Source organism: Crotalus tigris, unplaced genomic scaffold, assembly GCF_016545835.1.
Source record: "Crotalus tigris isolate CLP2741 ecotype Arizona unplaced genomic scaffold, ASM1654583v1 scf7180000018825.4774228, whole genome shotgun sequence".
Classification (NCBI taxonomy): domain Eukaryota; kingdom Metazoa; phylum Chordata; class Lepidosauria; order Squamata; family Viperidae; genus Crotalus; species Crotalus tigris.
This window is the reverse complement of record NW_024097215.1, coordinates 2,234,608-2,260,494: the sequence shown is the minus strand read 5'-3', so window position 1 is coordinate 2,260,494 and position 25,887 is coordinate 2,234,608. Positions and strand designations below refer to the sequence as shown.

The following is a 25,887-nucleotide window of genomic DNA, read 5'->3' as shown; positions in this document are numbered from 1 at the left end:
CAGCCAAGGGCTGCATCGTATTTCCAGCCTTTTTGCAATTTTCAGGGCTGGAGGAATGCTAAGCGCTGTGCCCACCTTGCAAGGATTGTCAAACGCAGGTGAAGAGAGGTGTGTGCAAAGCCAAAAGAGGAGGCGGGCTGTATCATACTCACCCATGCGGGGTGGGAGGGAGCGATGGTTTCATTGGGTTCATGGGGGTCATTGGCTACAGGGAGGCGAAGGGGTTGGGTGCAGGATCCAAGGCCACCTAGGGAGACCGATCGCTGCCTCTCCGATGTCACAGCGGCAGAGAGACTAGAGGGAAACAGGCAGAGAGCAAGACATTAGCAGCTGCACAGAAACACAGGAAGTGTCTTATTCGAAGCCAGACTGTCTGTCCCAGAATTATGCACAGTATTTCCCAACCTAGGGAAGCTTCCAGAGAGGGGGGGGGGCTTCTGTTCCTGCAATTCCCATATCGGTGGGAAATTCTGAGAGTTGAGGTCCATATCCATATTCCTGGAAGCTGTCCAGGTTGGAAAACACTGCTGTGAACCAATGGGCAGCATCTACCCAGGATTCCAGACAAGCGGTTGGGTCCATGGGGTACTTCAACCATGTCTTTCGATGTCGTCCAGAAGGTGAGCCTTTTCCACCCCATCCGATTTATTTCCTCAACACGCTTTTAAAGAAGGCGGGACTGAGAAAGGTGGAGACCAGGCCAAAGTCCCCAAATGAAGATACTTGAGCTCCAAGGTCAACATCCTTGCTTATGATTTATGACTGACCCCTCAAGTGGCAACTTATTCAAACCAAGGTGGCTGGGTGGAGCTGACTGCCCAAGACACAGGCCAATATACAGAGCTCCTCTCTCAAAACATGTGCTCTCTTGGCCCTGGTGATAGGGCCTCCCTCCCTGGTTCCCCTTGTGTCCTCAGATACCCTCTTCTCCTCCAACAAAGCCAGGAGTGGGTGGCAGAGCTGGCACCCGGTCAACCCAACGACTTTGAGCTCTTTTGTTCTGGGGCAGCATAAGTCTCCCCACCCCTTTCTGAGATGCCATGTTTAATTTCTAGGCCGCGCAGGTAGAAGCCTAGTGCACACCTCTTGTGTCTTCTTTTCCACGGTGATTTGTCTATGGCTCCCCCGCCCTGAGGGGAAACGGCCCCATTTGTTTAGCAGAGGCATTCGGCTCTGACTACGTCAACTTTATACAGCGGCCAGAAGGAACTTGGCGTACTGCCCAGTTATGGCAAAACAAGGTCCTGGCAGGAGCAAACTGTCGAGCTGTCCTAGTTACACCAGATTAACTCTGTGTTGCCCACAGCTTCCGGACAGACTCAAGAATGCACATCCATCACTCTACCTGAGCTTCTATCTGGCTTGTGGAAGCTGGAAGTGTCACCATTGACACACCATTCCTTGTTATCACATCAAACAGAAGAAGATACTATTCAGTTGAGGGAGTATGACACCATGAGAAGCAGTTTGGTCCTCACAACAGCCAATATTTACAATTCTGCTTTCCATATCTAGATGATGCTGAACTGTATCTCCAGCAGCGCTGGCTAAGTAACGTGGTCACCGATGAGAGAACTCGGGAGCAGAAACCTTCAGAGCAGTGTTTCTCAACTTTGACAATTTGAAGGCATGTGGACTTCAACTCCCAGAATTCCACAGCCAGCATTGCTGGCTGTGGAATTCTGGGAGTTGAAATCCACATGCCTTCAAATTGTCAAGGTTGAGAAACACTGCTCCAGAGGATCACAGGTTCTCCTTTCTATCATTAAAAATAGCAGCCAAGTTCACACAACATGCCCAGGCTTCATGGGGTTGGTTTGGTCTGATTATGATTTAGCATGTGCAAGTTAAGGTACAAACGTAGCGATTTGGGTGTAGACAACAAATTGTAAACCGCCCGGGTTAGAGCACCATGTGAAGGATAAAATAGAGATTTTAGGGGATATAAGAGCCCTTACTTTTACATAGATAGCTAAAAGTTGTTTCAGATGTTAAAAGAGAGAGAAGCTATTGTTGGGAAAGAGACTGTGGGAGGAGGAGGAGGAGGAGGAGGAGGATCATCTAAAGCAAACCCAATCGCCTTAACCAAAACCTAGGAAACAAGCATTGTTCTTCTGCTGGGTTTTTTTTTTCCCCAATCTCCAAGATTGTCTATATAGTGGGAATGACATAGTAAGAAGAGTAAAGGAAACGTGCCCAGGCAGATCTAATTAACTCCACTTAGCTTTGGGTAGGAACTCTGGGAAAGCTTATTTCCAGTCCCCCCCCCACTCCCGCTCTTCAAGAATAAAGTAAACTTTAGAGACAGAAATGCCAACCGCCCCTCATTCTTCCCATTGCTCATTCCATGCAGAATAGCAATAGCACTTAGACTTATATACCGCTTCACAGTGCTTTACAGCCTTCTCTAAGCAGTTTACACAACCAGCCTATTGCCCCCAACAGTCCAGGTCCTCATTTTACCCACCTTGGATGGCTGGAAGGCTGAGTGAATCTTGAGCCAGTCAGGGTCGAACCCCTGGCAGTCGGCAGAATTAGCCTGCAATACTGCATTTTAACCATTGCGCCACCGAACTGGCAAAGGAGGATGGCGTGTTACCCTGGCCTGACCACAGAAATGGCCCTTTTCATTTCTTCTGCCCATCCACAGCTGGCTTGTTGAAGAGAATGCTGGCAAGTAGTACTTTACAGCAATGATGGGCAATTACTGCCCCTTTGTGACCTGTGGACTTCAACTCCCAGAATTCCTGAGGCACCATGGACAAGGATGGCAGCACTTGCATCCTACGGAACACGTATTTTCCAAAATAATGTCCTTGAGATGTGTGAACCTCATGGACAGGAAGGAGTAGGAAAAATAGGCCTGGGGTGTGCTGGGGCTTCCCCCCCCTCCTTTTTTTTCCTGTGGGTCTTCCCCACTCAGCCGTTATTCCCTGAAATGATTACTAGGAATGCAATTGTAAGAAGACTGTTTTAAAGTGGGGTGGCCAACCCTGGCAACTTTAAGACTTGTGGACTTCAATTCCCAGGATTCCTGAGCCAGCATGGCTGGCTCAGGAATTCTGGGCATTAAAGTCCACAGATCGTAAAGGGGCCACAGTTGTCCACCCCTGCTTTATGGCATGTTGACAAGGCTTCTGTGCGCACCTAGGTATGGTTACAGAGCTGATCAGTGAGTCAGTGGGACTCGCTCAGCCAAAAAAGTCCTACAGCCCCCCCTCCCTCACCTTGCTCTAAAAACAGCGAGAAACCTTTGATCCAGAAAGTGTTTCTATTCTATTTGTTTCACCTTCTGCTCCACAACATCATGATCCCTCTTTTTTGGGAGAGGCAAGTAAATAAAATGACCGAATAAAAAAATAAAATAAAAAATATCCTAGGGGAAAAAGAATTGATATGCTCTCTCTCTCACACACACACACAAACACACAATGTGTTATCTTAGGAAAACATGCAAATTATTCAAGCATCCAAGTTCCATGGGTTTCCTCAACATCTCGTCCACAAAAATTTGACTTTACCATGAACTTCCCTGCTATCAGCTTGAGGTTAGGTCCCCATGTTCTTGATGCTTGCTTAATATTGAAAACACTGGCCTCTAGAACCTTATTCTGATCAGCTGGGACAACCGGTTTAAACCAGGACATATTTTGCTTCTGGAATGGTTTACGCTTCTGGCTTTCTCTTCCCACTCCTGGTGATCCTTTATTGTTCTTATTAACTATTTTGAAAGCTATCGGGCACCTTGAGCCTAAGAAAATAACGTTTGGTGTGTGTGTATCCTGCTCCTCTTGTTCTTGCAACATATCCTGCTCCTCTATATTGCTGGGAGACTCTCAACAATGTACACACACAGACACAGACACACACACTTTATTAACTGGGACAGCTCCTTCGGAAGGAAATCATGCTTAACCCCAAAATGAATTAGCTACTAGAAGATAGCAGAGTGTCAGACAGAAAAGAAAAGAGAGTCTCACTTAGATATGTGAGATGAAAAAAAAAACCAGGACTTAAATCTCATGTGGTTTCTTCCCCCCCCCCCAAAAAAAAACAGTGCCCTGCAGATATGCTGGCCTTGGGTTCCCATAATCTCTAACCACCAAGGCTAGGAGAACTTTGGAGGGGAGGGGGCTGAGGAAAGTGGGACCCTTCCCCATAAAACATCTGATAGCAGCTTGGAAGAAAGCTTTGCTTGTGGGGAGAAAGAGGAAAAATAGATTCATTTCTCAGCTAACCAAAACATACAATCTGACAGCTTCCAACTGTCAGTTCAAAACCCCATTTCCCTCAAGCAAAGCCATTGCCTCATCTGGGACTAGCCACAAGCCTTCCAACTGCTCTTCTTTAACAACAACAACAAAATAAAATAAAAAGGCTGCTGTTTTTGCAATGCAGTGTGGTATGGCATGCCAAGAAGGGGAATACCAAATACACATGGCAATGTGTCAAAGGGGAGGGCAGAGAAACAGAACAAGGGCAGAGGCAACAAGCAGAGTGTGGCCATTAGGGGTTGCTGTGGTAGGATAAAAGGGTGATGAACTGAGTGGAGCACCAAGGTCCACAGGGAGACCTCTTCCCATTTTTCATAGAAGCTACATTCAGAGACCCCTTCCCAGTATAAAAAGGAATGAAAAAGAGGAGGAGAGGGGGTACTGAAGATATAAAAAGGGGAAAAGAATATATTGGGGTTGAACTGTGGAGTCCTTGGGTTATCGTTGAGCTTGGCTGTCTGTTTGCAGACGCTTGTTTTGTTACCCAACTAGCTAACATCATCAATGGACACTGATGATGTTACCTAGTTGGGTAGTGAAATGTCTGCAATAGAACAACCAATCTCAGAGAGCGGCAAGGACTCCATATGTGAAGACTTATGCCGCAGAGGAAGAGAGAAGAAACTGGTCATTTCTGAGAATTTCCCCTCCCATATTTACCATCTTAGTGCGGAGTCTGAGGTGTAGGACCACAAGGATCATAAACTCACACAAGAAAATCATGGAAAATACCCCACACTGGGGGCAAAGGATGCCAGCCCAACACTTCAGAATGTAAAAGTTTGAAGCATTCTCTGAGTCTACCTTCTTTTTCCCAAAGTATTGCTTTCGCCCGGATTGAAGTTGTCAGTTTTGATTTTAAATAAAACCAGCTCCTGTTCCTTACCCCCCCCCCACTAACTTTGAATGTTAATGGATGATCATGTTTATCTCCTTGACATGGACAAGCTTTACTTAATGATGATTAAAAGAGACAAGCCACTTTTAAAAGCTGCAGAGACCTTCTGAAAAAGGACATCATGGGGTTGACTGATAATCGCACTTATCCTTTGGGAGAAGATGGCTACAAGAGTGGGGCTTATCCTAATTATTTGTCTGATTAATTGCAAACCTAGACATTATATAGGCAGCGGGGTATCACATTTGGGCAAGATAGGGTTTACATTTTTCCTATTTTTGAGAGAGGCTGTTTTCTTTTTATAAACCAGTACTGAGCATGCCGTAGGCCTTATATTACAGATGGTCCTCTATTTACAGCCATTCATTTATTGACCACTCAAAGTTACAATAGCACCGGAAAAGGGGACTTACAACTCGTCCTTGCACAATCTCTACAGTTACATGATCAAAATTTGGGCCCCTGTCAAGTATTTATGAAGGTTGTGGCATCCATGGTCAAGGGATTGCCATTTGCAACCTTTCCCGGCAAGCAAAATCAATGGGGGGGGGGGAAGGGGAGCAGGAGTCGCAAGGACCACTCCACTCACGTAATAACTGCTATGGTTGACTTAGCAACCATGATAAAATAGGTCATAAAATTGGGACAAGACTCATTTAACAACTGCCACGCTTAGCAACAGAAATTCTCAATTGTGGTCACCTGTACCTTTTTGTGCATTTCTCGGTCAAAGTGGCAGTAGTTGCACTACAAATTTTTTGGGGGGGATTATGCTGTATTGATTGCTCTGGGGAACCCAGGAAAAAGTGTGTTGGCTCGAAAGCATGTCACACCGCAAACGTAATCAAAAGGTAGCCAGCTAGCCAGCATAAATACAATTGGAGCATCAAAGGAATATGTTTTACCAAAGTTTCTTGTGAAGCTAAACCTAAACTTTAAAAAAAAAAAAAACTCTTCCAATCATGATAAAGAAATAGTGCTTCTTTTGCAAAACAAATCAAGTGCATGCATCCCACAAGTAGTTTCAAAATGAATTGGCAGTTTTAGCTAGCTGTGCAAGCAAAGGGGGTGGAGAGAGAGCAGGAGGGGGGCGTAAGTTGTTCTCCCCCCCCCCCAGCAGTTGTTAAATAAATTTTAACACCTTTTCCCCCTCCTGGCCCGAAGAAGCACCATCCAAGTCATTATCCAAAGGTTAAAAGATGTGCATACTTAAAAAAGAATTATTAATCTCTTTGCTACTCACATCTTACGAAAAGCAGAAACAGAAGTTGATGAGAAAGTAGATATCTGATACAGTACACAAATGTTTTTGTGTATGCACCCACAACACACACGCACACACACATGTTCAGGAAGAACTTGTCGATATCTAAGCGTTCTGCTAAATTCAGAGGATTTCTATAGCCCTTAAGTTAGTTCTAAAACAAGCATTTAAAAACAAGCAAACATGGGTTGAGATGGATGCAGGTTATATTTTTCATGTCTATCTCCTAAACTAGGGGTGCCAAACTGGCAGCCCACGGGTCGGATGCATCACGCACAGGCCACGTCCACCCTGGCTCCGCGACGGCAAAAAACATCGTGATATGTCATGTGACGCAATCGAGTTTGACACCTGTGTCCTAAACTAAGTTGGTGGAGGCTGACCTAAACATGAAGGGACCACAGCTCTGTATTTTGACAGCATCATATTCAACCCCTCCACCTTCTACGAAAAGTTTCCATGGCATTACTACTTCTGTTGTTTTCCTTTAGTCACAAGGAGATGCAACAAGAGGAATTGATAAAGGTCAAAAGGAAATATTTTTATAAAGGTTAAAAGGCTACCCTGCCATATGTCTGCAAAAATGCAGATGATCACTAGATGGCAGCAAACAGCTGCAATTTGCTGCTATCTAGAGGCCCTTTGGATTTTTTCCATTCAGATGGGGTAGTTCTAATACAATCTTGTAAGCAACACAGCCCACTTTGTGTAAACACAGCGAATAATTGAACAAGAGTCCAATTCTGCTCAGTTAGAATTTTTCTTTAGGAGTAAGCCAGATCGGTAAATAGGCACCACAAGAAATACAAGAACGCTAAGAATAAAAGCTATAACAACAGAATCTTAAAAACCTGGTGTTTCTCTCCCTCCCTCCATCTTATACTAAAGAGAATCAAGGTGGGGCAATTTTGAGCTTCTTTCGTACACCTTCCTGTTTTCCAACGCCAAGTTCATGTTTGCCCAACGGTTACCATATTTTTTCCTTCAAAGGCATCTCTGTACACCTCTACAGATTTGCTAGGCTAATTACTAAACCTGAAGACTATTCTGGGTCTTTCCTAGGCATCCAGGTTGGAGAATACTGGCTTAGTGTGTTATCCAAATCTAGACTGGCAGCCTTTTAAACATCTAACGAATTATAAACCTTAGAAACTTTTAACAAGATTGTAAGAGGAGAGGTGCTTTCATTTAGGAAACCTGGTATAACAACATATAAAAACTACAGGTAGTCCTTGATTTACAACCATTCCTTTAGTGACCGATGTTACAGGTGGTACTGAAAAAAGTGACTTACAACTGGTCCTCACAATTATGTCCATGGCAGCATTCCTACGATCATGTAATCAAACTTCCGCTGCTTGGCAACTGGCATGTATCTACGACGGTTACAGCATCCTGAGTTCATGTGATTACCATCTGCAACCTTCCCAGCTGGCTTCCAACAAGCCAAGTCAAGGGGGGGAAGCCAAATTTCCTTAATAGCAATAGCACTTAGACTTATATACCGCTTCACAGTGCTTTGTAGCCCTCTCTAAGCGGTTTATATAGCCAGCCTATTGCTCCCAACAATCTGGGTCCTACTTTAGAAACAGACAGACAGACGAACAGACAGACAGACAGATGATAGGCAGGCAGGCAAGTAGATTATAGCAATAGCACTTAGACTTATATACCACTTCACTGTGACTTACAGCCCAATCTAAGCGGTTTACAGAGTCAGCCTATTGCCCCCCAACAATCTGGGTCTTCCTTTAGATTCGGATGGATGGATGGATGGGTGGGTGGGTGGGTGGGTGGATGGATGGATAGATAGATAGATAGATAGATAGATAGATAGATAGATAGATAGATAGATAGATAGATAGACAGACAGACAGACAGACAGACAGACAGACTATAGCAAAAACTTAAGCACTTAAGACTTATATACCGCTTCACAGTGCTTTATAGCCCTCTCTAAGCAGTTTATACAGCCAGCCTATTGCCCCCAACAATCTGGGTCCTCATTTTACTGACCTCAGAAGGATGAAAGGCTGAGTCAACCTTAATGACCATGTGATTCACTTAACAACTGTGGCAAAAAAAGGTCATAAAATCAGGCACAACTCATTTACTAACCACCTAGCTTAACAGCTGAAATTCTTTGCCAATTGTGGGTTGCATGTTGAAGTTTACCTGTAATACCTTCAAATCTGGAAGGATGAGTCAAAGGATCCACCTCCATGGCCAAACCAAAGCAAAAAGCAGGCTGGAGGCACAGAGCATGTTCCATGGATAGGAAACCATTCTAACAGATCCTGGCTTATTGTTGCTCTTTAAAATGACATGTGGGGTATGTACTCCCCTCAGCAGCACTCGCTCACCTGCATTTGTTCTGCAGTACAGAATAGAAGGCTGAAGTTCATTCTTCTTGTTTACACCTTGCACTGCCTGCAACTTTGCAGATAATATATACTGGAATTAAAAAGAACTAGCGCCATTTTAATCTACCACAAGATTTTACAAATTTAATTAAGGATCCACAATATAATACTATTCCTAGATGAATAATAAAAATTGGCAAAAGAAAGCAAAGCTAGCACCAATAGTCATAGGCACCTTGGGTGTAATCCCAAAACAACTGAAGCACCACTTGAACACCCTCGGCATTGACAAATTCACCATCTGTCAATTACAAAGGGCAGCTTTACTTGGAACAGCTTACAACTTGTGACAATACATTAACACAATCAAAGAACAACATCTACCTTTCTCAAGTCCTGGGGCAGGACTTGACAAGCTGATAAAAATGTCAAATCCGGTCTAAACAGCTGGCTGGCTATGTGAACAATCATAATTTAATCAATGTATGGGTTACCTGACTCTCAGTGACTCTGGATTATAGTAGAGAGCTGACCGTTTGGGACTTAATTCTTCACTGATCCTGTTTGTGAACATATCATGGGGTAATTATCTCACACAGAGAGAGTGGCGTTCTACACATGCTAGCAGGTACTGTGTTCATGTAATGGGCAGAAGGAATGACTTGAGGGACAGGAAGAAGAGTTGCAACCAAGATAACAGTCAGATAAAAGAAAACTGAGTCTGGAACAGAACTGTAATCCGAATAAGGGTCTCAGGCAAGACCCTCTCCAGTTCTCACAAGAAGAGGAGGGAGTGGGGAAACACATTCAGACTTGCAAGGTTCTGTTACTTTAACTGTTCTTTCTGCTGTTAAGTGAGACACATATTAAGTGCGGTTTACCCCATTTTACGACCTTTCTTGCCACAGTTGTTAAGAATCACTGCAGTTGTTAAGTTAGCAACACGGGTGTGAAGTGAATCTGGCTTGATTCTGCTTGTCAGAAGGTCTCCAAAAGATGATCACATGACCCGGGGACACTGTGACCGTCACCAATGTGAGACTGTGGGCAAGCGTCTTGAATTCTGATCACAGGACCTTGGGGGTGCTGCAACGGTCCTAAGTTTGAATAACGGTCACTTTTTCAGTGCTCTTGTAACTGTCAACACTGCTAACATTGGATGTTCTTGTTTTGACAACATATGAAGATGCAGCCTTTTTCTTTCTTATGCTTTACTTTTAGAATTAGATGATGCTGTAGGAGGAGGCAGAATGTGGTGGGAGTTAGTTAGACATAACAATATTGTACTAGTGTTTGAATTCAGAGCTTGAAATAAGAGATAAGAATTGGGGGGTTAAAGATCAGGAGGGAAGGCCTGCAATTCAAACTAATTGGCGAATGTGATTTATGACTGTTAATTGGAGGAGGGAATTGTGCTTTGATACTATGTGCTCAGGGGAGGGGAATTCAGATTTTCAGCTTCGACCATATACTGCACATGCCATGCAACTTGAATAAAGACTCTCTAAGGTAAGCAATGCCTCGATTCTTTGAAGAGTTTCATCTGTCGGAACCCATGACAGTAGCTCTGAACGGTCACTAAGTCGAGGATTACCTGTAAAAGTAATATTAGCATGCATGACTTTAGTTTACCTGTCTGGTCTACCTTGCAAGGCTGACATTTCTTTAGGTTTCCCTTTTGCACCTCTCTCTGCTCAGTGAATGCAGATGCTAAAGCACAGCTCAAATTAACCCTGCATGTCTTGACAAGAGCTCCTTCTATTTGGGTAACAGGAATAGACCTTCCCAATCTTAATGCAAAATAGCCGAAATGCAATCTCATGCTAACTCAAACAATAAGATGCTTTTCGCAATAGATAATGGCTTAGATTCCACCCCACCTCCCACTGTCCCCCCAGGAGGGGCAGAATCAACAAAGAGTTAATTGGGACAAACATATCTGAGACCAAAGTATAATACAGCCCTTAGCAGCTCCACATTCAAAGTCTGGCACTCTCTCCCATTAATTAAATTAAACGAAGCTTTATTTGTTCTTTGTTTTTCCTCTGTTTGGGTGTTTCTCTGGAGAGGAATAATCTAGGGGTTTTATCAGGAAACAACCAATGCAGGCAGAAACAAGAATGTCAGTTTAGGGAACAAGGATGGTCCTTTCATAAACAGCATTATAGTGCATGTGTGCAAGAGCGTATTATAAAAAGAAGCCAAACTAATCCTCCCTTGAACATTTTTCTGTCTGAAAGTGTGAGACTGCAAGATCCCTCTGGCATCCTTAACTAAGATCTGATAGGATTTTTAAAGTCTGGTTGATTTCTTGAGCAGGATTTTTTTAATATACAAGTCAGAAGGAAAGGAGATTGGCAAATCACTTCTAAAGAATGCACAATCAATCATTCAAGATCTCCTGACTTGCTTCAACCACACCAGTGAGATATTTCTGCTGAATTTGCCCCCTGAATGCACTTTATCTATTATTTTGTGGTTTGCTGTAACTTGTAACTGTAACTGCTCTCAAGATCATTGACCCAACGAAGGCAGTCCCAGGTAAGGTTCCACTTCATCCGGAGAAATGCGGATAAACTCAGAGCCTTCCCTGGAGAAAATCTGCAAATGCGGTACTAAAATGTATGGAAGGTTATTCCCTAAGAAATCCACCAAAAGATGCTGTAGGACAAATGTTTATGTTCGCTTTTTCTCTCTGGCACAGATTCCTTGCAAGAGTTTAGCATTCCTGTGAGTTGGAGTACAATTCTTAAAGTACAGAGGTAGTCCTCCATTTACAACAGTTTGTTTAGTGACCATTTGAAGTTACAATGGCACTGCCAAAGTGACTCATGACCGTTTTTCATACTTATGACCGCTGCATCCCTCCCGTGGTCATGTGATCAGAATTCAGGCCCTTGACAAATGACTCATATTTATGACGGTTGCAAAGTCCCAGGGGTCATGTGACCCCTTTTTATGACCTCCTGAACAAGCAAAGACAATGGGAAAGCCAGATTCACTTAATAGCCATGTTACTAACTTAACAACTACAGTGATTCACTTAACAACTGTGGCAAGACAGGATGTAAAATGGGGCCAAACTTAACAAATGTCTCACTTAGCAACAGAAATGTTGGTCTCAGTTGTGATGGTAGGTCGAGGACTACCTGTACGTCAGAATCGGGCTCACAGCTGTCAGGGGTTGCCTATTCACAAACCTGGCAGTCACCCACTGCTCTCTGAAATCACCGATTGACTCCTGCTATCCCTCCCAACAGCCTCACTATGAATCTTTTAAAATTCTTTTTCTCTCCGCCCCCCCCCCCAAAAGGAGAGATGCCTTTCTCCATCTCTCTGGGCTGCAATCCTTTGTCATCTCCCTTTTTCCAGGAATGCCTATTGGGCTCGGAACATTCCTGCAAATCAAGATAATTCCAGAGGCTGTCATTTGACTCTGTGGTATGCCAGCTTCTTTTTTTTCAAGAGCAAATTAATATTGAAAAGTCAAGCAGATTAGAAAAGGCTGACAGATGGTTCAGGACGTGCCCCCGTGGTAACTTCAATAGCCATAGACAACTGGACGCCTCTTAGGCCAACCCCAGAAGAATAAGCTGAACAATCTCTCAAGAAGCACAGTTTTGACTCTGGAACTACATTTACAAATCGGGTTACTTTGAAAGACAGAACATTGGCATTTTGTGGAGAGAGAGAGAGAGAGAGAGAGAGAGAGAGAGAGAGAGAGAGAGAGAGAGAGAGAGAGAGAGAGAGAGAGAGAGAGAGAGAGAGAGAGAGAGAGAGAAGGCTGAGAGGGGGAGAGGAGGAAAGCGAGGATGGTAAAAATGTGCACCAGGTTCATCTTTCCTCTTCTCTGGCACAACTGTAAAGGGTAGGGTGTGTGTGTGTGTGTGTGTGTGTGTGTGTGTCTCCCTCCCTCAGCCCCTCTCTCTCTTCTCCTGCAATCTGGTTCCTGTGCAGAGAAAGCAGCGGTATAGCTCTCCACTGTTGTGGGTGACCCAGTGTCACAGCATTTCCACCTCTACCCCCCTTCCCCTTCCAGGCTGAGCATCAGGCGGACAGTGGAACAGCACGTCCTGCTCGCTCAGCCTGCTCCAGCTGCAAGGAGCCAGGTAGTCAGCCAGAACAGACCAAAGGAAGTGAGAGCTTCCCCCCCCCCATCCCCGGCAGCCACCCAGGAGCAACTGCTACCCGGGTATATCCAAAGCAAGACAAGGTGGGCAGGAGAGGCCAGGAGCTGACCCTGACATTCCAGAACATAGATAGCCCAAGAGCAGCCAGAGAGAGAGAGAGTACATGGATTTCCCAGATCCGTGCTTCTCAACCTTGGCAATCAAAGCTACAGCAAAGCTGGCTGGGGAATTCTTTTTTTTTTTTTTTTTAATTTTTTTTCCCAAGCTCTCCCCTATACATATACCGTGATATTTATCAGATGTTAACATGCATTCTTTTTACATTCATATATAAGATACTTTTGATAAAATGAAATAAATACATACACATGACTTTTGGTGTTGCTCGCCCATTTCCCCTTTCACTGTATCTACACTCCTTCTTCTCTACCTTCTTTCTCCCTTTCTTCTCTTCCCTACTTCCCTCTTCTTCCTCTCCTCTTCTCTTTCCTTCACCACTCTCCTCCCCTTTCTCTGGCTGGGGAATTCTGGGAGTTGAAGTCCTCAGGTTGCCAAGGTCGAGAAACACTGTCCCAGATTGTGCTCTTGGTCAATCCTGGCTGAAGGTTTTCTCAAATGACCTGAACTTAAAATATAACTTGATTTTATTACAAACTGTCTTTCTTTAAATCCTACAACGGAAGAAAAGGTTATTATTCTGCTCCTGTCCCTGTGCCCCACTAAATGTCCAGCTTTACTAATTCATGCCTGGTCTGTTTAGAAGACACCTCCCCTTCCCCTTAACTTTAATACAATCTAAAGTGGGTTCACCTTTTGTGTGAGCAAGGGAGAGCACAAACATGGTTCTTAGACCTGAGAACTATTTTTCATGCCATGAGTCAAATCTACAGAAATCAGAAGTGTAAGCCTGACCTTATTCTACTCAGAGTAGTATTCCACCAAATTCAGTCAGGGATTGGTCTAGGCTCAATGGAATTTGCCTAAGGAGCTCAAGGCTGAGATCCTATGTGCCTTTACTTGAACATCAGTCTGCTGGCCTCTGTGATGCTGACTTCCAAGGAAGCCTGCATAAGAGACTCATGCACGCTTGCAGTTAACTTTCTCGCTCCCCTTGAAAATGTTACCAACATCAAGACCAGAATAGTTTTGCCCATTCACAGCTTTTTCTCTCTAGTTTTTAACCCCCCAAGAGATTAGTCTCGGATGGCAGTAAAGTCTTTCAGTTGCAGAGTGGGCTTATTAGTATTTTATAAACAGCACCTCCCCAAGGGGGGAAGCAAAATACAAATTTTCCTGTCTATGATTTCAAGTGCATATTTTTGAATGTTTGGTTGTTTGAGAAAAAAATATATAATCATGCTGTAGTTCAAATCATATGACTGAAGAGAACTATATGGTCAAATAACTGAATCAATAAGGATTCTATTCTATTCTATTCTATTCTATTCTATTCTATTCTATTCTATTCTATTCTATTCCACTCCATATTTTCTATTCTGTTCCGTTCTGTTCCTTATTCTATTCTATTCTATTCTATTCTATTCTATTCTATTCTATTCTATTCTATTCTAGTCCAGTCCAGTCCAGTCCAGTCCAGTCCAGTCTACCCCACCCCATCCCATCTTAACCTACTCTACCCTACCCTGCCCTATTCTGAAGTAACTTATTTATTTCTAAGGTCACTCATTCACTGCTGACGGCAGATATATAATTCTTATTACTTTACAACAATGATGGAAATACATGATGTTACTTTCTTTGGCCACTGATATTAAAGACTCAGAAAAGAGGACATCTCGCTCATTCCCCAACTCAACACAAGACCTGCCATACCAAGGACAATTACACCATCAGAATCATGCAGCTGGATGGATCAAGCTGTCTATGAGTCAAGAGGTATCGAACAACCCACCTACCATTCACCAGCTGCTGATAACCTGTTTCTTCATGAACCAACCATCCATGTTTGTCTGCGTTTCTGCTATTGCTGGCAGCAAATTCCACATCTGAATATAAGCAGCATGGAATTTTTGTTTTTCAGGTGATTCTGAATCGTTCAGCATTTAGCTTTAATGGATGTTCCAGCACAGATCCAACGGAGAAAAACATGCTGGTATCCATCTACAGACCTTCCTCGTAGTCTACTTCCTCCAGCCCCTGGAGAGAGACGACTGTCCAGCTTCTTCTTGTAAAACACTCCCAGCCTTCCCTTACTGAGGTCATTTGTCCCACCAGTTCTATACTTGGTGGATTCTATTCTAGTCCACCCATTATTACCAATAGCAAGCATCTTCCAGAATTAGCTAACAGCAATCTCCTGACTGACAGCTCTTCAGATACTTAAGAACAGTTATCAGACAGGATTACCAGTTTGCTTTTAAAATCCAAAATAATAGCAAAAGCTTTGCAAGTATGTTTTTCAAAGCATTTCATTGACATGATCATCGTCATTATTTTCGCGATCGTCTTTGTACAGCATTCCGCATTGTCTCCAGGAACTACAGACTATCTTGTAAAGTGACAATTTGACTGGGGCTTCCACGATACTAAGGATGCTTAAGCATAGTTTGCTGAAATAAACCATACAGCTGGCCAGGCTCAGCCAAAACAAAGCAAACTACTTAATGGTTTAGCAAACTGTGCGAACTAAGCTTCTATCCACCATAATGCAAGCGAAGTGGAGCTGGGGGAGGCGGGGGGGGGGGCTGAGAAAATGGCAACCTGCCATCCCAATTATTTAGTGAATCTGTAACAACAGCTAAAATTCAAACTATGACTTTTGAGACCTGGAGACAGAAGTGAAAAAGAAAAGTGGGCCCCTTATAGCTTCCACAGGCCATCTACTAACAGTGCTTCTATACTTGGCGACTGTATAAAATGTGTGGATTTTAGTTCCCAGAATTCCCCAGCTAGCTATTCTGGGAATTGGAAGTCCACACAGCTTACAGTCGCCAAGTTTGAGAAACACTGCCTTAGGTCATACAATGCTTCAAATATGAAATAAAAAGCAATATTCGGCCTCAACGAGTCATTTTTGCAAGTGGACTGAACAGCTTTATGACAGCGATCCCATCACCCCAGGAAAGACTAATTTGCTTGACAGTGTTTCTGACAGATTCAACAAGTACCATCAACCTACTCTCCAAAGCACTTTTCCCCATTGCAGTCCAAAGCATGGTGCAATCCCAGCATTTATCCATTGCAAGTGGCAACTGGCTTTTTTTTAAAAAGAAATAACTTCTAAATAAGTCCACAGTAAGTTATAACCCCTGTCATGCAATTGCAAAAATTAATTGTGGCCTCAGAGGACAAGGGGAATTCTTAAATACGCAGCGATCCACCACCTCAAAGTCTTTTACCTGGAGACATTGTGGATTAAGTAAATAAGAGCAACAGCAGAAACATTGCCTTAAGTGTCAATAACTCCAAAAATGATGATGATGATGAGGAGGAGGAGGAGGAGGAGGAGATTTTCTACTTCTGCAGGTGAAACAGATGCTGTACTATCCCTAGTGATGTGGATTTTCCCTATGGAACAGATGTAAAAATGGGCGAGGTTCTTGTCGCTACCTAGACAAAACTGCAAAAGAATGCTTCCTAATGGATTCTAATGAAAAAAAATCTTTGGGAGGATCAGTGGAAAAGAGCCAAATGCTATAACTGGCCTGTCTGGTCGAGAAACACTTCTTTTGTTAGCTGTCATTGAATAAACAGTGCAAGAAAAATTACCTAGTTTATAAGTTTGTGCTCTATGTACAACTTGATTCTTGGCAACTGTTAGTTCCAGGATGGAGAACCTTAAGACATAAAACATTTAGAAAAAAGAAGACATTCTTTTCATGGGATATTAAAGCTGTTTCCAAGAAAACTGAGGAAACTATACAAGACAGACAGTCAGCAAGGAAATATCTGGACAACCGGAATTAATGCAGAAGAAAGAAATTTGGGGGCAGATGCAATTTCTCAGCCCCATGTGATAAGCCTGCCTCCATCTAAACTCCTTTTCCACATCAAAAATCTTCTGCTAATACAATTACAACTGCTTTAGTTTACCTAAATGTTGCCTGTCATTGTAAGGTAGCTGTCATCTTCCCCAAATTCCAGCTTTTTGGCACCACCATATGTGTGTTTTTCTCTCTTTCTTTCTCCACCCATCCATCCTTCCAAGTCAATGATCCCAATATGAATGAACTTTTCTCATTTTTTGGATTCATTCATTAATGAAATAAAGTCTAGAGCCCAAACATGCTACAGCAGGTTACTCAACCCTTTTCCGATCACAGTTCTCTAGCTAGTATGGTCAATGTTCATGGACTATAGAAGGTCCAGTCCAGGTTACAAGCTGCCTGCTATTTCTCCTACCCAAAAGTTATTATGGTTTAACTGTTACAGTTGCAACCCATGCATTCTTACATACTTGGAAGTCAATTATATTCAACTGAGTGTGAGATACCCTAAAATTATAAGACACTGCTTTACTCCAGGTAAGGACATTTGTCCTGGTCTATCTAAAAGATTCCTTTTGATTCCAAGGTACATCAGAAGACTTCCAGAACCAAACATGTATTTCGCCCAACATCAATACCACCGATTTGGATGAGCTGCAGTTGGTAAGTCTTCCATCTGATATATTATTGAACCCAGGCATCCATTCGGCCATTTCATAAACCTCCATGGCTCAGATGCAAAACCAGAATCGAAGCCACGAGTCCTTTGCAACCAACGGTGTCTGCTTCTAATTAAATTTATCCTTTGATTTTAAGTAGAAGGAAAGGCAAGATCAAGTCTTATAGGAGTTGAGAAAAAGATCTATCGGGTCCTACCATTTCCCAGAAACGACCCTCCGGTTTGTACCAAAATTCACACAAATCTAGGCACGCCCAATATCTCACCAGAGACCTTATCCTCACCAGTACCCACATTATGATTACTCCCCTTTTATAAGGTGCAAACCAAAATTCAATTAAAACAGAAAATGTTGGAAGAGACCACCTAATTCTGGACTAGAGGCAATTCACCCCACAGGAAGATATTTAGAGTCCTTATTTCACTTTCTCACCTGCTAAAAGAAACACCAGTGAAAAGCCAGGCAAGGAAAGCAGAAACTGTATGATCCTAAGCCTCTGAAACTCACTAAGCAAAAAGCTGAATTGTGTGTTCAGGGGGTGGATAATAGATCCCAACCTAGGGAATGATTTCTGTTTGTTTTCAGAAAAAGCCCCAGATGATATCCTACTGTTCCCCAGTGTCAGTCCCAGTCTTTCCCCTCCTGGATAAACACCTAGATAAAGATTCCTTGCCTTCTGAAATCCTTCGCCAATGTACTCTTCAGGTCACTCAAAAGTACAAATACATGTAAGTATTAATTTAATGCAATGTAAGAATTGCCACCACCTCCTCCTGTTCTGACTCATCTAATTAACAGGTTGTTTAGGTGGGTTATACACAGGAGCCGTACAAGAAAAAGCAAAGGGCTCTGTTTTATAGGCTGAGTTCCCACACTGCATCGGGCACAGTTGGCTTAACTACGGATTACTGGATAAAACGCAGCAAAGCACTTTGTGCACAATGCTGTCAAAACAGAACCCACTCGTATCAGTTCGCAGACTAAGATCCCATTGAACAATGAACCACATTGAACGATGTTTTGTTTAACCAAGGTTCACCAAAGAAACAAACGACAACAAAAGAAGCAGCAAGAGGCTAGGAATCAGGGGTAGGCAACCTTGGCTCTTTTATGACTTGTGGACTTCAACTCCCAGAATTCCTGAGCCAGCCATGCTGAGGGGAAAGGGAGAGGTTTCCAAGCTATAGCCATTCTGGCTCAGGAATTCTGGGAGTTGAAATCCACAAATCATAAAAGAGCCAAGGTTGCCTACCCCTGGGCTAGGTTCACATATAATGTGACTTTTTCAAATCACAATACGCAAATCACTTACAAAACAGACTAGAATGAAAAACACATTCCCCCCGCCCACACACACCACAGACACACATTATAACTTACAATGTAAGAACTCAGTCGCTGTTCTGGGTTAGAATCCCCTCAAAATTCACCTTCTGATTACAACAACTGGATCGATTTATTTTAACTTGTTTATGAGATGCCTAGAACAACTGTTAGGGAAAAGAGAGAATTTTAAATATTTGCATGACAAGGTTGGATATCATGTGCAGCAAAACCACTTTCTGAGCATAACAGAGGTGCTGAAGTGATCTTAACCCAGAAATCTCAGATGACACGTTAAGCTCAATCCAATTTGGCAATTCCACGGCCTAGCTGAAGTCATGGGCAGAAGATGATGCGTTTCCCAAGCAATCTTTGAATACTATCAGGTGACCAGCTAAAAGCTCCAATAGAGGAGTTTCCATTTCCTCTTTGATGGGAGGGTTTCAGAATATGCTCTTGGGCTCTCCCCTCAATGCTAGGAAGACCATCCAGCTGGGTTCCTCACAATTCCAACTTCATTGAAAATTGTATAATAACCTTTTTTTTCCCCTTTCTCTCCCTATGCTTATCGTAAGGGTGCCCTGACCTAAGGGGTTTGGGATTCGTAGTTATTTACGAGCTTGGCGACAATAAACAAGCATTCCAAAGGTAGACTGACCTAGTCAAACTGAGAGCTGTTCAGGTCATTTGGCTATTCTATTTTTAAAATTGTTCTTGAACACTCAAGATTCGTATGTGCTTTTGAGATGATAGCAATTTTTGTGCTAACTAGGACCATTTCCCCAAAAATAAAAATAAATTGCCAATGAGGTCCCCATATTTGTTACTCCTGCAGTTGTGCAAAAGTACTGGGGTCTTCTCAGAAACAAAAGAGGCAACACTAAGGGATTCATTCCATTGCCCTTGCTTGTGTAGGATGACACAGCTTTTAGGAAAATGTGAACTAAGATCTGTTTTGCTTGCACCTAAACAAAGCAAAACAAACCCACATGGGCTTCTAAATCTGGACTCGGTTATGGCATGCAGCTAAACTTTAATTGCCTGCTCTTTGGATTTTGGCGCTGGTCAAATAAGCAGAAGGAGGGATGTCTTTGATTTGTGATCTCTCTCTCCCCTCCCTTCTGTGTGTTTGGGGAGGCCACTTGTTGGATGGAATGGCTCCCCCTTGAACAAAGGGACCCCTCTGAGGTCCTGTAAGATCTTCCACAAAGCTTTCCTACAGAGCAGTACAAAGCCATTCCAGGGCTTTGGGGGTTAATTGGATCTGTTCCAACTGGCAAGGGCTGGGTGTGAGAGGCTGAGTTTGGGAAAAACTCTTGGACTTGATATGCAGAGTTTTCTAGGAAAGAGGAGGAGGGCTTTGCAACAGCAAAGAAGAAATGGGAGGCAGACTTAACCCATCTTTTGCAAGGGAGGATCCCAGAAATGATTAAAGCACAGCAAGAAAAAATATTTACTGGGAGTCCCATAAAATCCCAGAGGCCAAATCCTAAGAAAACGAGGAACTAAAAAAACAGGGTCTGTCCCATAAATAACACCCCCCCCCCAAAAAAAAACCTCCAAACCCCTGATTCCTGAAGTAAAAACATTCCTTACTCTATATTCTTCCAATAAAAAAGCGACCATCTATCCATGTTTACTTAACAGCAAGCTTGGCTGCAACCTCAGTGAAATTTAGGGCTAGGTAGACTGCATGTTGCAATGAGACGTTGACTAGTTCCCAGCAATCGCAACTCACCTTTGCACGTCTTTGTAACTCTCAAGAAAAGGGACGACCATATCCGAGACCACCTTCTCTGTCCCTAAAATGCAAGTGTCAACTAACTAGTCCTCGACTTAAGATCACACTGAGCCTAAACATTTCTGTTGCAAAGTGAGACATTTGTTAAGTGAGTCTTGCTTCATTTTATGACTTTTTTTGCCACCGTTGTTAAGTGAATCATTGTAGTTGTTAAGTTAGTAACATGGTTGTTAAATGAATCCAGCTTCCCCGTTGACTTTGCTTGTCAGAAGTCCAAATATGTGATCCCGTGATACTGCAACTATCATAAATAGAAGTCAGTTGCCAAGCATCCAAAATGATCGTGGAGATCCTGCAACACTGTTAAGTGTAAAAAACGGTCATAAATCACTTCTTTCAGTGCCTCGGTAACTTTGAATGATCACTGTTGTAAGCTGAGGACTCTGTGGCTTGCCACAGAATCAACTCTTATGGGTTCTCTTTATGAATAATGCTAGCTAGGAAGAAAAAGAAAAGCAAAGGCTTAGGATATGCTCGTTGCTCAAAACTGCTGCATACAGCATGACTCAAAAGGGAAGTGTAACTAGATTAACTACACCTCCCAGGATCCCTCACCATTGGTCATGTCAGCCGGAACTGCTGAGAACTGTAGTTCTGCAACTGTCAGGAGGGCCACTGACACCCTGTCATTGACCTAAATGTTTGATTCCTTCCTGTAGACCCAGATCATTGCATATTTCCTTCCTCTAAGTTTGAAATTCCTAGGCAGGGTTGACTGAAACGTAACGGAACCACATATTTCTGTAGACCTCACCCAGACAAAAGCACTGCCTAGCAGAACAATGCTAGATTTCATTTGTAACACCAAAATATACTTTCCAAAGTGTGGATGAAAATAAGGTCCTCCCAACATTTATACCAATTAGATCTCACCTTGAGAACAATGACCAGAACTGGGCACCAAAAGTTCAGGAGTTTTTAAAACAACAACAACAACAGGACAAGAAAAGTAGAGACCCATAAAGAGAGTTTGACAAACTCGATATATTTAGCTTTGAAAAGGAAGGTTAAGGGAGATATAATAATACACTTCAGGCATCCAAAAGGGCGGCTTGTAAAACAGCCAAGATCCTTCTCTATTGTCCCTGATTGCTACACATAGAATAACAGCCTTAAGCCACAAGAAGATTCTGGCTGAATATTAGAATAAATTACCTAATAATAAGAGCAGTTTCATTACCAAACCAATTATGAAAGGAGATGCTGGACATCTCTGAAAAACGCTTTTACTGTATTTGGCTTCTTCCACTGAGCAAAGAATCAGATCTGATGGTTTAAATGCCCATCCATTTCACTCTACAGTGCCAGTGTTGGATTAATGCTGGCTGATGTGGGCACCCTCGGAGATTTGCACGATTAAATGAAGGTCTCATCAGAAAGCAACTTTTTCTTAGGCTTGCCCTGAATCCTGGGTTGTTTGGATCCCCTGCTAATCCAGCCTTCAAGTTGGAAGGCTGAGGAGGGTCCAGCAATGCAGATTTTAGCAGCAAACATCAAGGCTGTGGTGGGTCCAGCTGCATTCGCCCTCCCACCTGCCTGCCTAGCGCCAACGCACTGTGTGTGACACAACAAGTACTCACGCTTATTCTCTGAACACTGAGTGCCTCTCTCTCTCTTGAGTATGCTCTGAGCAAAAAGAAAAACAGACTGTTCTGTCCCAGAACTGCAGCCTGGAACTACAGCACTGGCTGGCGGTGATGGGCTCTTTAGGCAGCAGGTTGTACCCAGGAGCAAAGAATGTCCTCCTCAATTTAATCACCCCCCCCCTTCTTTTCCAAGCTAAATCCAACCAAGAAAAAAAACTAAACACTGTGCTTGATTTCTGCCTACTTTTACAAAAGGGGACATAAACAGATTCTACGCTAGGAGGACTTTTTCTTCCTGGTCTGGTGAAAAATAAACATCATCCGTTATGTTACTGTAGAGCAGAGAACACCTCCAAATAAATAAATAAACCTCTTTTCCCTAGGACAAAATGGCCTTGGATCCGAATAACACTTACTCTCGTCACTCCGTGTTCCTACTCCAGGCAGCAATTGGCATTTACTCCTCTTAAGCCAGCTCCCCCACGTGGGCTCTTTAGAGTTAGGGTGGTTTCCGGTTCTTGTCTTAGTTTCCAGACCTTTTTGAATACAGCTGTGACTTCCTCTGCTGGAAGGTGGGTTTTTGCTAACTTCAAGAGTGGCAATGTGAAGGCTGAAGGAAAAGCAACTCTCCTTTTTAAGAGCCCATTTCTCTCTACCTTCCTTGTCCATTTGTGCTAGAATAAACCATCATCTGGGCAGGTGGGTCTACATCTTCATAATGCACCACCTTCCAATTTTTATGGCTTAGGCTTGAATCACTGTGTGAGGCTGGATGCCATCATCTGTGCACGGTGACAGATAGCTTTGCGTTCAAGGCAGGCAACTATGTTTTGTTTTTGTTTTTTCACTGAGCCATGGCTGAAGAAACCATAGCTAGTGAAAATCAAACCCTTGGCTTGCTGTGGGTTTAACAACTTTTTCTAAACTGAAAAAGATGTTCTGGCTTGCATCTTGGCCTCCCATTATTATTACAAGGCCATGCTTGAAGAATTGTGGGGTGATGGTAGCCACTATTTCTACCAGGCAACACTGAAACCATACCTGTTTTTTTTTTTTTTTAAGTAGAAGTGTTTCCCAACTATGGCAACTTTTAAGACATGTGGATTTCAACTCCCAGGGTTCCCCAGCCAGCCACGGGAACTTGGAAGTCCACATCTGTTACAGTTGTCAAACTTGGGAAACATGGAAGTAAAAGACAGTACACGGGATTTCTGTAACTAAGTTACTTTAGAAGGCTTCCAGTTTTTTTTTAACAAGTTGCAGTATAGACAAGAAGGTCCCTCATACATTTTATGGCAACTTTTGGGGCCTGAATGGACTGCATTTTATACCCAGAGAATTTTGCAATCTTTCTTCTAAAATGGTTGCGAGCGCTGTTTAGCAAGGAGGGATGTGCGTTTTGAGAAAAGAAATGACAGTTGATGGGAGCTTATGCCCTCCTGTCATTTTACACAGATCCCCTTTTGACTAGCTACCCCTGCAGGCAAATGGATATTCCATGTTCAGGCAACAACATGGCCCTGGCATTTCTCTCCTGCAAGAAACGGATTTACTGGGGGAACTGGCTAAAAGTATGAAACTGTGCTCACTACCCTGAAGGGAAGGGAGGGGAGGGAAGGGAAGGAAAGGGTTAACAAGCCAGGAAGTGCCTTAGAGGCTCCACTTCCTGCGCCAGGCTCTGGTGGTCCTCCACCCTCTAGAGCAAGGCTGTGGGGGCAGCACTGTGCATGTCTGGGTATGAATGATTGCACGGGCAAGGGAAATCACATTTTTTCAAGAAGGGCTCATAGTAATGGGTGTGATCCAAGAACCCGGAGGGATCAAGGAACCCTTGCTCCCTTGCTGGAATCCTGCCACGCTTCTCTTAAGGAATATGGAGAATTTGGTAGGGAAGAGAGTTGGGATCAGCAAAAAAAAAAAAAAAAATAGGGGTTGGGGAGGAGTCCCTGGAAGAATCCCAGGCAGAGATTAGGCTTTCTGCTGACTCGATGCCTGGATGCACTGGACTGTAACCCCACCCCCGCCATCATCCTTGCTCGGTATGGCCTCTGGAGGTGGAAGACTGCAGCCTGCACACCAGACGGGCATCAGCTTGGAAAGGCAGAGTTAGATCAGAGTGCTAATTGCTGAATTCATGTAAAATTGCATGGAGGATGTGTACTGAGACTGCAACGCCCAAGGTTAGCTAGGAAATCTGGAGTTGCGGTAAAAGTATGAGAAGCGGACGTACAAGGAATAGAAAGAATCCAGCATTTCGATTTAAGGCAGTGTTTCTCAACCTTGACCATTTTAAGGCATGTGGACCTCAACTCCCAGAATTCCACAGCCAGCGATGCTGGCTGTGGAATTCTGGGAGTTGAAGTCCACATGCCTTAAAATGGTCAAGGTTGAGAAACACTGCTTTAAGGTCATCTTATACTCCTGCTGCAAGTGCTTGTGTCTTTTTTTTTTTTTTTTTAACAGAGGTGCAAGGAGGTATATCCTTGCCACTTTCCTGCCAGACCAGCCGAATGTGTGACAAACAAGTTCTGGCTGAGACTGAAGCATTACATGTTCATCTCCACCTTTTTCCCCAGGAGCGTCGAGTGGCATAAATGATTCACCCTCCTCTTTTTCCCTTACGCTCAGAACAACAACACTATCCACCAGGTAGGTAGATCAGGTTGGGAGAGAACAGACCAGCAGCAGCCTATGCAAATATTGAAGTCACTCTGCGAGATGGGTGGCTCAGTGGGAGCAGAACTCCGGTTTCTCCACTCTTAATCTGGCAGTCTACTTGGAACATCACCCTGGCTCTGCAGCTTGGAGGAAGGAGACGGGGGTCTTGTTCCCCAAAGAATGAGCATGGGGAATTGGGGGGCTGGACTGAAGGATGTTCCTGCTTCCAAATGTCCAGTGAGTCTTTCTTCTGTCTCATAACTCTACTTCCTAAGCAGAGGGGCTGGCCTCAACAGGCTTGTTGTCAACAGTAGAGCCTTATCTAGCAAGCAATGATGACGCCAGTGTGTGTGGCCAGGCAACAGCTGCGGCCAAGTCACCTGATCCCAGGAACAAGGAGTCAACCCTCGCCTTGGCACAAATGCAGTCAGTTCCAGCTGAGGGCATGGCTGGCAGTTTGCCATGGCCGGCAAGAAGGGTGCCCGGTGGCTTCTCTGCACCAAGAACAGGTTGCAAAGTTCTCCCTGCATTTTGCACGGAGGTGCCAGCTTCTGACAACTGCGAGCCCCAACATGTACTGCATTCTACTCAGTTAGTAAACTGTACTCTTGAGGAAAGGGGCCGCACACAAAATGAGTGGCATTTGGAAAGTCCCTGTCCTCCCCCAAAAATGAGTAAAGGACCGGCAGGAGCCAATCACCGATAATAATAAAAAAAAAATTGAATTAGAAGCCTAATTATGTTTCTGTGGCTCAGCAATCAATCTCAACTCTGTTCAGGCACTTGCCTAAATCTGCTAGGTCTTGAGGCAGGATGGAAGATAGGATCCTGCAATGTACTTGTTCTCCAAACAGGTAAGTAATAGCAGAGGTTTCCTGATAACAGGTAACCCCAGAGCTATACCTGATAGCCACTGAGAGGTTAAACACCTAGAAAAATCAGAGAGTGTCGATAGAGATTGTT

General features: G+C 43.5%; 1 protein-coding gene across 4 annotated transcripts in view; it reads right to left on the bottom strand.

Annotated features, from left to right (window-relative positions):
- The window catches only part of ZMIZ2 (zinc finger MIZ-type containing 2), an 89,645-nt gene that overhangs the window by 36,911 nt on the left and 26,847 nt on the right, over positions 1-25,887 (bottom strand). For 3 of the 4 annotated variants that reach the window (XM_039356635.1, XM_039356632.1, XM_039356634.1), the window contains exon 2: positions 153-294. In XM_039356635.1, coding sequence (XP_039212569.1) covers positions 153-202 — 50 coding nt within the window. In that variant the 5' untranslated portion in view covers positions 203-294. Of the gene's footprint in view, positions 1-152; positions 295-18,936; positions 19,060-25,887 lie in introns of those variants that run through there. The other variant, XM_039356633.1, reaches the window with a different exon arrangement.